At 39.7% G+C, this 12,472-nt stretch overlaps 1 protein-coding gene across 3 annotated transcripts in view; it reads right to left on the bottom strand.

Annotated features, from left to right (window-relative positions):
- The window catches only part of LOC121736534 (zinc finger protein 729-like), a 92,749-nt gene that overhangs the window by 18,238 nt on the left and 62,039 nt on the right, over nt 1–12,472 (bottom strand). For all 3 annotated transcript variants that reach the window (XM_042127795.1, XM_042127793.1, XM_042127794.1), the window contains 5 exons: nt 12,006–12,269; nt 10,923–11,124; nt 8,521–8,651; nt 5,824–5,901; nt 4,909–5,044 (listed from right to left, as the gene is read on the bottom strand). In XM_042127795.1, the coding sequence (XP_041983729.1) occupies nt 4,909–5,044; nt 5,824–5,901; nt 8,521–8,651; nt 10,923–11,124; nt 12,006–12,269 (811 nt within the window). The remainder of the gene's footprint in view (nt 1–4,908; nt 5,045–5,823; nt 5,902–8,520; nt 8,652–10,922; nt 11,125–12,005; nt 12,270–12,472) is intronic.

The following is a 12,472-nucleotide window of genomic DNA, read 5'->3' as shown; positions in this document are numbered from 1 at the left end:
GAAAATCAATATCCCTTATATATTTTGTTAGGGTCATAAAGCTGGCATTACAGATTTATGAAGCATAATCATATTTATAGAAAGTTTATTTACTCAAAGGTATGATAAATACCTAGCAAGATCTAAAATTAAAGGAGTAGCTATAGGTAATTATATTATTCTGATGGGCCCTTGATACACCAACTTCGCCATGCACATTCATAAGACCTCCTAGTAGACTCGCGCCAACTAGTTTTTAGAAGGTTAATTTGATTGGGTGTCCAATCTTTTTAGTGCCTGAGTCCACCTCCACATTTCCATACTTCCAATACCATCTCCTGTACTTGTGGAGGCGGTTTATTGGTCGTTGTATCGACAAGGACTTTGTCTAGATTGATGATCGTGAACGGAGCTTCTAGAGCTCGGCTGCGTAAGTCCGGACGCCAAAAGGCCTTCTCCCATCTTGGTGCTATAATTAGATAGCTCCCCTGTGCATTGTTCAAATGCGAAAGTACTCGAGGCATGAGAAAAGGGGGTGGAAATACCCAGGCCAGGGGATAGTTCCACGGTAGACTTAACGCGTCATGAAATTCAGCCTGATGGTCCAATAAATCTAGGCTCACATACCGAGGGACTACATGGGCTGACCGAGAGGCAAATAGGTCTATCACTGGCAGTCCCCATTTCCTGAAAATTATCTCGGTGATCGGAGGCAGAAGGTGCCATTCTGGTGTCAATTTTTGTCTCGACAACCGATCTGCTTCCACATTGTACCGGCCGGGCAGATGGTGAAGGGATAGATTGATATTATAGTGATCTAAGATAGCAAATATCTGACGTGACAGATTTAGCAGAGACTGTGATCGAGTGCCCCCTTCGTTTCTTAGAAACGCAAGAGTTGTTCTGTTGTCCGACTGTACTGAAATAGTGGTTTTTTTCTAGATATGGGGCTAAATTTTGAAAAATTTTGAGAATAACCAACATCTCTTTGTGGTTTGAATGCAAGGATTGTTCGTGAATCGACCAGGTCCCTGCCATACGCAGGTTGTCGATTTGAGCTCCCCAACCTAAACCCGATGCATCGGTGGCTAAGCAATGAGACACCGGATTGAGATGAATCGGAGATTGAATATGTAGGTTTCGAACCCACCATTGAGTTTCCAATAACGCCTGCGTCGGCACAGGGAATAATTTCTTTGGAGGCATGTCCCGTAACTTCTGACAAAAGTTTAACAGATTTCGATAGTTTAGGCGACCTCTCGTGACACAAAAACTTGCGAAATTGAGATGACCTACTAAAGACTGAATTGTTTTTAAATTGGCCATCTTTAATTGACAGATCTCTAAGCATTTCTGTTTTATGCGCAGTATTTTGTCTCTAGGCAACCACTTTAGATTGCGAGTTGGGTCCCACATAACGCCCAAAAACTGTAAGGTTTGCTGAGGATCTAGAACTGATTTTGACCAGTTTACTGTCCAACCGAGGTAAATTAATAAATTCAAAGTTAGATTTATATGTTTGCGCAACATTTTTACATCCTGGTGAACAATTAAAAAGTCATCCAAGTACACAATTAGGCGTATGCCCTGCTCTCGTAATATCTGAGCTACCCAGTTTGTTAAAGATGCGAATATCTTGGGAGCTGTCGCTAGACCAAATGGTAGGCATGTCATTTGCAACAGGTTGCCTTGGTATATTAATCGCAAGAAACATCTGTGAGATGTAGCTACCGGTACATGGAAATAGGCGTTTGATAGGTCGATTTTTGCCATCCAATCTCCAGCCTGGAGGAAGGCTGGAATCCTCTGTACGTTCACCAAACGAAATTTGCTTACGTGTAAATAATGGTTCAGATTCTTTAAATTGAAAATTGGACGCTGCGAGCTGTCCGGTTTTGGAACCAAAAACATTTGGGAAATAAAACTCGGTGAAATTGGTGCCTTCTCTAAAACATTCATTTTTAAAAGTTGATTAATGGCCAACCCCATGTCTTTGGAGGAAATAGTTTGGAGCGGATGGTGTGAAAGATTTATAATGTTGGTAAAATGTAGGGGAGGTTTTATTTTGAATGGAATTCTGTAGCCCATGATTATTTTTAATAAATACGGGTCCGCTCCTAACTTCACCCAGCTGTTTGGGAATAGTTGTAGTTGACCGGCTCTGAATGAGTCAGTACATATTTTTAAAGTTTCCGTCTCAACGAGAGGCGGTTTTTTATGTTCTATTGGCTTGATGCCCGCTCCCTGAGGGACGAAAACCTCTGGGACTAAAACTCCTTCCTTGCGTGGAAAGTTGCTAAAGGTATTTTGTTGGTTTGGCACACCTTGCGCAGGTTGCAAAATAGAGGCTGCAATATTTTGTGATATGTAATTATTATTGTGTCCAAAATTTGTTCTACTATGCGCCAGTGGGAGTAATTTCTGACCTTGCGCAGGTACAATTATACAATAATTATTGTTATTGCGTTCAAAATTTGTTCTACTGTGCGCCAGTGATAGTAGGTTCTGACCTTGCGTAGGTACAGTGTTAAAAATTTTTTCAAAACAATATTTTCTAGCTTGAATTTCATATTTTTGAGGCCAAAAAACTTTACTACTACCTCCATTTTTGTCAACAACAGCCGAAAAATCGTTTTTATTAAATAAACTTTCACAACTTGGAGGTATTTTTCGGAGGGTAGATTTAACACTATTATTTTTAACCGACTTCAATAAAGCGTCTCTGCGCTGCTGTATAATATCGGCTCGATGGCCACATGCCATCTGTAAAAGGTCGTTAGAGATTTTACTAAAGTCCCCTTGGGTAAAAAGTTCACGAAGTTTAGATTCTACCGACTTAGCGTCAGTAACTTGCAAGGAACTAAACCAAGAAATAAAATTTTTTATCATTTGTCCCAATGCCTCATTTTGTTTGAGGATAGCTAATGAAATGGCCGCGAAACCACGCTCTGTATATGCTAAATTTAAATAAGATTCACAATATGGCTTTAACTCGTCATTGCAATCCAATTCTACAAAGCCAGGATAGGCACAATACAATTTTTGTACGTCTGAATATCGTACTTCCGACCAATAATAATAATAATAATAATCATTTTATTTTCAGATTAACATCCATAGAATTTTTTTTTTAAGTCATTACGTTACCAAACATTATCAGAACAAATCATCATCACATACAAATCATCACTTCAAATGTTATCAATTTTACGGTTCACATTAAAATTATGACAAACCTATCCTATTTTTAGTCCCATTAAGATTTTCATCCATTTATCTTGAATGGGACAGTCAAATCTTGCATATATCATTTGCAGGATGCTGTTGCTGCTTTCACGTAAGCGCTGACGCATAGACGCTACTTTTTTGCGAATAATCGCATAAAAATCGTCCGTACGTGCTTCACAAAACATTGAAGAAGCACTACCAATATAATACCAATGATCGGTTTCAAAATACTGCAATGATTTTAGCATTTCAATATGACATAACGTAGCTCTTTGTATGTTTCGTTTCTTAATAGCTATAGTAGAAATCGGCATAGAAAACAAAGTCTCAGATATAGGTATCGAGCAAGGCTGATTAAATTCGGCAGAGCCAGGTATTTTCTGCAAGTTTTTATAGTTAAAACTTTTAAATAACTCACCTCTGTCTGCATCTGGACTATCGTCCTGCACGGTATTTTCACTAGGCAAAATGTTACTTTCTATAACTTCACTGCTATGTCGTGGACGTTTAGCCGAAAACGAAAACAATTCTTTTGAATTATTACATTTATTCATAATTACTTTTAAAACAATTAAATATTTTAACAAATTAACAAAATTAACAAATTACTAATAATAATAAGCGAACGGTAATACCGTTTAAATTTTTAGAAAACTAGAGAACCGCACGGATCGAAAAACAAACCGCCAATGAGCGCGCTGCTCCCGACATCCGACATTTATACTTTTTAAGTTTAACATCTAGATGTCAAGAGCAACTGACAGGTGTGAAAAGACAGATGACGTTTAAGGGGAAAAGAGATAGAAATAGAGTAACCGCCACGGATGACAAAAACAAACACGCTATCTCATAATATATATATAAATAGGCTTCGAGTTTGGAACAGTTTTTTAATATTATGATACTAGTGTCCATTACTTTGAAGTCGGTACCATCTAATTTTATCGTGAGTTTAGTCAATGTCAGAATATCTGAAGCTTTTGGGACTGGTACCGACTTCAGAGCAGTGAAGACTGTAGTATGTACAGAAATACTTGAGACTTAGACGTGTCTTTTTCAGACACTATTATAGAGTAAGAGTTATTTAATACTTTTTAGTTCATATTATTATTGTTTTTACCTTGGAAGTCGGTTTTAATTTTTTGTTAAAAATAATAATTTCACTCTTTTTAGCTATCTACAAGATAAGGCTTTACGCGTAAATAACCACTACGAAAGTTAACTATTCACATTATGTTACTGTAATCGAAATTTTGGTAAATGCTTGCAGTTATCTAAGCGATGCTGCAATTTAAAAAAAAAATATCTTTAAAGGTTCAGGAGTTCTGTTCAGTGCCTTTGGACCAAGAGACACCTGCGTATGAACTTTCTCTTATTCGTAAAATAATATGTTTAAGTTACTAGAAATTTAACCACTATGAGTCTTTTGATAAATTTCAAGGATTTCCCTCGATTGCTCATAGATCCCATCATCAGCTCACCACTTTCGTGGTGAGCTGATGATTATTAGACACACATTATTATACAAAATCAAGATTATACCCTATACAACAACACAAGAATTTTGAAAATCGGTCCACAAACAGCGAAATAATCATCAAAAACATCTGCTTCGATGCAAAATATCACGAAAAGCATAAATAATTGGGTCATAAATCATAATGTGATTGTGCAGCATTAGTGTGAGTGCATACTGCGTACCTGGACGTCCAGGATGTGGCTCTTACGCTTGTGAGTATTGACGCCGTGCTGGTTGAGGAACGTGTAGCCGCACAGCTCGCACGCGAACCGCGACGAGTGTTTGATGCGCAGATGCCCCAACAACGACGTCTTCTTGCTGCGGTTAAAGTTAAAGTTGAAAGTGGATCCGCCGACCACCACCGTCCTATCAATCAAGTCCCGAGTGTACGTGACTTTTAAATATTTCACAGGCGACTCAGTGATAACTGATACTTTGCGACTGTCGCTAGTCGCCCGACAGCTCCCCCGCGGGCGAATGCGAATGGGGAGAATCAGAGCCTCGAGGTGGAGTCATTCTCGACCTGGAAAGGGCGAGAGCGGGAAGAAGTGGAGAGAGGGAGGAAAAAGTCCGCCGGCACATGTTATGTATGTACCCAAACTGTGTTTGTGGAGCGAGTTTGCCACGACGTTACTGTACTGGTCCATGGAGGTCGAGGACGTTGTGGACTACATCCAGAAGAAAACAACACTTCGCCTGAGGGTCGAGAGTCTGCAGTCTCGTCACAAGGTTAACTTTGTGTTATATTAGTCTGTATCAGCGTCTGAACAAATGTGCCAAATGTGTAAAAGTTTATGTAAACTGTATGTTTTTATGTTTGTGTTCGCATATCATTTTTTGTTGTACTAGGTATCGTTCAACTTAGGCAATACTGCAAGTTTCATCAAAATCGGTTCAGTAGTTTTTGAGATGGAGAATTTTGATTCTTAATTATGTACAATTTTAAAGTCAGTTTTATCTTTTTAAAATAATTTTGCTATTCATAACGATAATTGCAGTGTTTTAATATTTTGTATTAAAACACTGCAAGGTATTTATAAAATGAGTTAAGATGACCGAAATGTTAAATAAATGAATAAAATATGAATTAGTCTTACCGGAATGTGACGGGGCAGTGCGAGCACTGAAAGATGTTGGTGCCATTGTGCTCCCTCTGGTGAGTAATCGCTGCACTCCTGTAAGAGACGTCGCTACGTTGAATTCAATTAAATAAATCACAAACCACAATGTTAGCGCCAGGAGGAAGCCAATGCAGTACTGCCAAAGCACTTAGTGCAGTAGTACGGTGTAATGTGTACTGCAGGGTAATATACTTTCAACTTTTTAGTTTTTACATTTATCCGGTAGTCACTCAAAATCAGTGCCGTGACCACACTACCTCGGACCGTCGCCCGTATTCTTATCATCTAATAGGTACTAATATTATAATTCTGAAGAGTTTGTTTGTTTGTTTGAACGCGCTAATCTCAGGAACTACTGGTCCGATTTGAAAAATTCTTTCAGTGTTAGATAGCCCATTTATCGAGGAACGCTATAGAGTTAGGGTCTAGGCTATATAACATCACGCTGTGACTTTTAGGGCCGCGAAACACCGGAATGGCAGCGGCGCGGCGGGCACTTTCGGTGTCATATATGCTTTTAAACTTTATCTTCATTATTGTAATACATAGTATAGCTTGAGAAATCGCGGCCACGAGCGGCCACGGGCGGGCGTAGACTTCTCAAGCGATACTATCTATTACAATAATGAAGATAAAGTTTAAAATTATATTATACGAAAGTTCTCGCCGCGCCGCTTCCATTACGGTGTGGCGCGGTCCTTAGGAGCGAAGAAACAGAGGATAATGTAAAAAAAGCGGGGAAAATTATTCATCTTTGAGAGCTTCCGTTGCGTGCGCTGCAAAAATGGTCCAGGATATCCAAAAAATATGTATAAAAGAATTATTCCTCTTTAAATGATCTAAAAAAATGTCTGTGAAAAAAGATAGGCATGTGCTACATGCCTATCTTTTAGGGCCGCGCTACACCGGAACGGCAGCGGCCGGCAGCGGCCGGCAGCGGCGCGGCGAGCACTTTCAGTGAGAAATAATTTTAAACTTTATTTACATACTTATATAACTACTAGTATCGCTTGAAAAATTCAAAAAGGTCGCGCGGCCGCCGTCGCGGCGGAAAGTGCTCGCGGCTGCCTGCGTCCGCGCGCGTCGCCGCGAGGTGCCGCGCGCTCCTTGCGTTGGCTTCCCCGCACGCGCTAGTTTTCTGTGTTCTAGAGACAGGATAGGCCGTTGTGTCGTCACAACAGTAATTATATTTAAATATCGTATTGCAAACAAAAAATGGATACTGAGGAGAAGCTCATTACTATAGGTTAGGCAATACCAGTGTAGGCTCTGGAGGTTGCGCGCGGCCGCCCGCGGCGACGCGAGTCGACTCTGCCGGACCTGCCGGCCTCGCCGCGGCGCCGCAGCCGATCGCTGCCGGCCTCTGCCATTCTAACTCACAATAATCGTTTTTATCTATACTTATAAAATAACATGTCCCGACTGACTGATTCATCATCGCTTGAGCAAAAACTGTTAAAGTTACAGCCACGAGATTTGGTGAATGGGGTTGTTTTATTAAGTGGACATCCACTAAGGAAGAGATTTCAGAAATTTTACGCCGAAGGGGGAGCAATAGGGGTTAAAGGTTCGAATGAAAGTCGGTCATTTCTTATGTCAGAAACATGAAACTTTATTTTTGGGCTAAGGATTAAAAAATAATGGACGTATGTTTAAATTTTATGGAAATTCTACCCCCAAGAGGGTGAAATTGGGGTTGAAAGTGAATGAAAGTCCGTCATTTCTTGAGTTAGAAACATGAAGCTTTATTTTTGGGCTACTGATTAAAAATTTAAGCGTTTCTGGAAATTCTACCCCCAAGGATAGGATAGGATAGGAGGTGAAATTAGGGTTGAAAGTTTGAATGAAAGTCCGTCATTTCTTAAGTTAGAAACATGAAAGTTGATTGACGCTTGCTTAAATAGGGTCCCGTTTTTACCCTTTGTATTATAAGGAACCACAAAAAGGGGAAAACTATAATTCATCTTTGTTATTATACTATGTTAACGCGGACGAAGTCGCGGGCAACAGCTAGTATTATAATATAAATTTATTTAAGTATTTAAAATGATCATTATAAGTTATTTAAATTAAAATGTACAAATAATTGTTCACCCTTTGTTTTTTATATTTCATTATTTACCTGTTTCACCACTTTCTGATAAAGTGCCGAATAGGCTATTAAGTATTAGCTATGTCCACACTGTGCCTTTTTTGTTCATCAAGGGCATACGTCATAGCGCACGTGAGGCATGCCCGCGACGCATTCGCTCTGACCGTATCCAAAACTTTCACTTTGTTCTTTTTTTTCTGGAATTTTTATGACCAAATAAGCCGCACATATTCCACCCAGTAAAATGTTCTCGTCGCACATGTTACAATAATCTGACAGACACTGCAGTCTGCAAGTTGCAACTGAACAAAAATGACAATGTTGGCGTTGCGTCCGTTGGCGTATTCAAACAAAGCGAAAGTTATACGGTCAGAGGCCATGCGTCGCGGGCATGCCTCACCTGCGCTGTTGACTGCGCTATAATGCATGCCCTTGATGAACAAAAAAGGCACAGTGTGGACAGCTTTTTTGACAGATTCTCCATACTGTATCTGTCAAGTTAATATCCAATATCCACCATATTCGGCACTTATCAGGAAGTGGTGCAACAGGCCCTAAGAGTAGGTAAGTTTGAGTGTAACCTGTGCTGTGTGACCATGCCGCAGTCCCTGCATGTGTACTCGCTGGCGTGCGTCGTCTTGATGTGGTTGCGCATTTGACGCTTCCACCGGAACCGGTGCTTGCACAACGCGCAACCGTACGCCCCGAATGTCTACACACAAATAACATTCAAAGAAACCGACAACGATGTTCTCTCGCTCCATCTTCGAATCCGACGAATCAATGAGAGATTTTCATTTATATTTTTTAATTTTAATTTTAACAATCTTAACTAGATGGCGTAAGGATAGACAATTCTAGATTTTCTATTGGTTCCTCACCGATCTGAAATTATCTGCAGGTTGGCATCACTGACTACATATGGGTTGTGTTTTCAAAAAATATCAGTGTACTGTCAAGTGTGACATAAATCAAAATATCTTAAACCTAAGCGATCATTGGCCTAAGCGATTAGGCCAGTACACTGGTAATAGAGTCTGGCTAGCGAAAGATGAGACTGGAAAAAAGGCGGCAAATTCAAAAAATCGACGTATAACTACCATGTCTATAGCCGGAATTATAGTTTTGATCTACGAACTACGAATAATAAGGTTTCTTAGTTTTTATTATTCGTAGTTCGTAGATTAAAACTATAATTCCGGCTATAAACAGGGTTGTTATACGTCGATTTTTTTAATTTGCCGCCTTTTTCCAGTCTCATCTTTCGCTAGCCAGACTCTAGTTTAGGAACACGCTGACATAATAAAAACTTGTCAATTTGAAACTTGACAACTGAAAGAGTTTTGGCGGGCATGGTCACTTTCAAACTTCTTCTACTTTTTATTGTTGGTGTGGTTTTTATTATTTTTTCCCAAATTCTGCTTTTTGGGTTTTTGATATTCATTATTGGTAAAATATTAGCCATTAAATATCCGTTATCTTGCACAAGTGCAGGTAAGATGTTGTCAAAACCAAAATGTATAATTCCTGTGACACTTGGTGTGAATATCGGTAAATAGGGCTATTTCTTCCGTGAATTTTAGCTAAAACATCGTTATAATAACTTTATTATCCTATTCATTGGAATATTATTGCGTCTTTTTCAAGTTGAAATGTATCAAGTTTTACATTCTTTTGCCCAGTTTTGTAGCAATTATTGATGGTATTCCCTGGTATTACCGATAGTTGTCTACCCATACGCCATCTAGTTACTAAAATGGAAACTGTTTGACAATCAAATTAAAAAAAATAGGAAAATCCCTCATTGAGCACCAAAGCAATAAGTATACAGTATACACCCTCGACAAACGGAACCCTTGTCTGGCGAAGTCGGGTTAAAATCAGTGATCGATTATTTTTTATTTTAATTATTTTTTATATTATTTAAATAAATTCTACGAGATGTTAATAGAGTTAAATTAATGTATGGATAAATAAAGAATAAATAAAGAATTCTAGTGTCCTAAAAACCAAAATTAAAATGTATACAGAACTACTCACAAAACTGAGTAAGCCTTAAACTACACAGTCAGTGTAGTTTAAGGCTATTATTTATTTGAAATAATATTATGAATTTTAATTAATTGTGGTCCATCACGCCATGGACACTTTTTTTTTTATATATAAGTAAGTAATATAATATATATATGTGTATATGTCGCAGGGAAAAGAGGACATCAGGAACTTCACGACATCCCGGCAGATGCCGAATATTCCTGTTCATTACGTCCTCCCACCAAAAATATCCAGTGACATGTCATTTCACCAAACCAAATTCAGTGAAATGTCAGAAAGGCGGAGACCGCCGAATAAAAAATTGAGCCACGCACTTCTCTCGCCCGCTCCAGCACCCACACGGGCACCTTGATAGAACCACAACCCCAGCACTAACTTAAATCGACTAAGCCAAATAAGGGGAATAAGGGAGGGAAAGGTTCTGAAAGCATTTGTTTCAAATCTATTCAGAAATAAAACGATTTATCTATTTTTTTTTGTCTCGCCACAATATCAAAAAACTTGTGAACTCTTATTTGGCTACGACACTGTCTCAGTCAGTCAGTTACATTTTCAGCCTCACTACTTTACTCGGTAGCTATAATGCTCGATTTACACGGGTGACTAAAGCCGCACGATTTACGCCGCACGGCGAAAATCGACCGTGTAAATGGCAATTCGACTACGCCGCATGCGGCTGAAGTCGCAAGCCCCAAAGTCGTGCGGCCAACGGCCGCATGCGGCTGGTGACTATAATCGACCGTGCAAACGCTCAGTCGCAAGCGATCGCTTGCCGCGAATACTACTGTCGACTGGTGACTTGCCAGGTGACTAAAATCGACCCGTTAGTCACCCGTATAAATGGGGTGGCGATTCGACTGGTGACTTGCCGGGTGACTAAAATCGACCCGTTAGTCACCCGAGTAAATCAGCATAATCGAGCCGTTACCTCGGTGTGTCGCACGGCGTGCCTGGCGAGCGTCCTCTCAGACAGGAAAGCCTTGTAGCAGAGGTCGCACTTGTAGGGCGCGGTGAGGTAGGCCGCTGAGCGCGCGCGCGCCGCCATCGCCGCCTGCTGCTCCTCCGGCGTCAGGTCACGGATTTCGAAACAGGGAAGCTCCATCTTTGAGAATTGGCCAACTTTCGCCGCACTGAAAGTTACAGTTCTCTACAATATTGTCGAGCTAAATCCTTTTTAAAATTATTAGTAATGTTTGGCAATACGGCCTACTACTACTCACCTATACTTAATATTATAAAGCGGAAGACTTTGTTAGTTTGTTTGTTTGAACGCGCTAATCTCAGGAACTACTAGTCCAATTTGAAAAAAATCTTTCAGTGTTAGACAGCCCATTTATCGACGAATACTATATTTTATCACACTAACACAGGAGCGAAGAAATAGAGGAAAGTGTGGAAAAAACGGGGGAAATTATTTGAAAGGGCATATTTGAACGGGCTAATCTCAGGAACTACTGGTCAGATTTGAAAAATTATTTCAGTGTTAGATAGCCCATTTATCGAGATAGGCTATAGGCTATATTTTATCACGCTAAGACTAATTGGAGCGAAGAAATAGAGGAAAGTGTGGAAAAAAACAGGGGAAATTATTTGAAAGGGCTTATTTGAACGCGCTAATCTCAGGAACTACTGGTCCGATTTGAAAAATTCTTTCAGTTTTAGATAGCCAATTTATCAAGGAAGGCTATAAGCTATATTTTATCACGCTAAGACTAATAGAAGCGAAGAAATAGAGGAAAATGTGGAAAAAAACGGAGGAAATTATTTAAAATTGCTTATTATCTTGAGAAACTGGATCAATTTTTATGTTATTTGGCACACATGAAGAATAGACCACGTGAAAGGACATAGGTTTCTTTTATTGCGGAAAAATGTATGGTTTCCTTGACATTCCTAAATTACCCGGGCGAAGCCGCGCGGAACATCTAGTTATTTCTACTTTTGCTACTAATTTTGTCTAAAGTTGGTTCTATGTTTTAATCGAGTGTAAAGCTAAAATAAAATCACATACCTGTTCCCTTTTTTTTGCACATTTAGATTTCTCTTTGATCTTTTTCTCTGTGCCGCTGGGACTACTTTTTTCACCCGCTGCCTAGTCGGTTTAGTGTTGACATTGCTATCACTATGTTCGGCCTGCTGTGATATATCGCTATGGAGTTCATCGCTAATATAAGGTTGGCTCGTATCCATCGCATCGATGTTCTGTTTCAAATCTAACATCATTAACTTAACCAGATTATTGGACTCCGGCTCGACTTGGGGAACTCTCGCCGCGCTGAAAGTGACGATGCTCTATAGTACAAGCTAAATCGTTTTTAGGGTTCCGTACCGAAAGGGTAAAAACCCCTATTACTGAGACTTCGATGTCTGTCCGTCCGTCCGTGTGTCTCCAGGTAGTATCTGAAGAACCGCTATAGCAAGACAGATTCGTGTATATCTGTTGCCGCTGTAACAACAAATACTAAAAATAAAATAAAA

Source organism: Aricia agestis, chromosome 19 (assembly GCF_905147365.1).
Source record: "Aricia agestis chromosome 19, ilAriAges1.1, whole genome shotgun sequence".
Lineage (NCBI taxonomy): Eukaryota > Metazoa > Arthropoda > Insecta > Lepidoptera > Lycaenidae > Aricia > Aricia agestis.
Note: the sequence above shows the minus strand (reverse complement) of the source record. Positions and strands in the feature narration are given on the sequence as shown.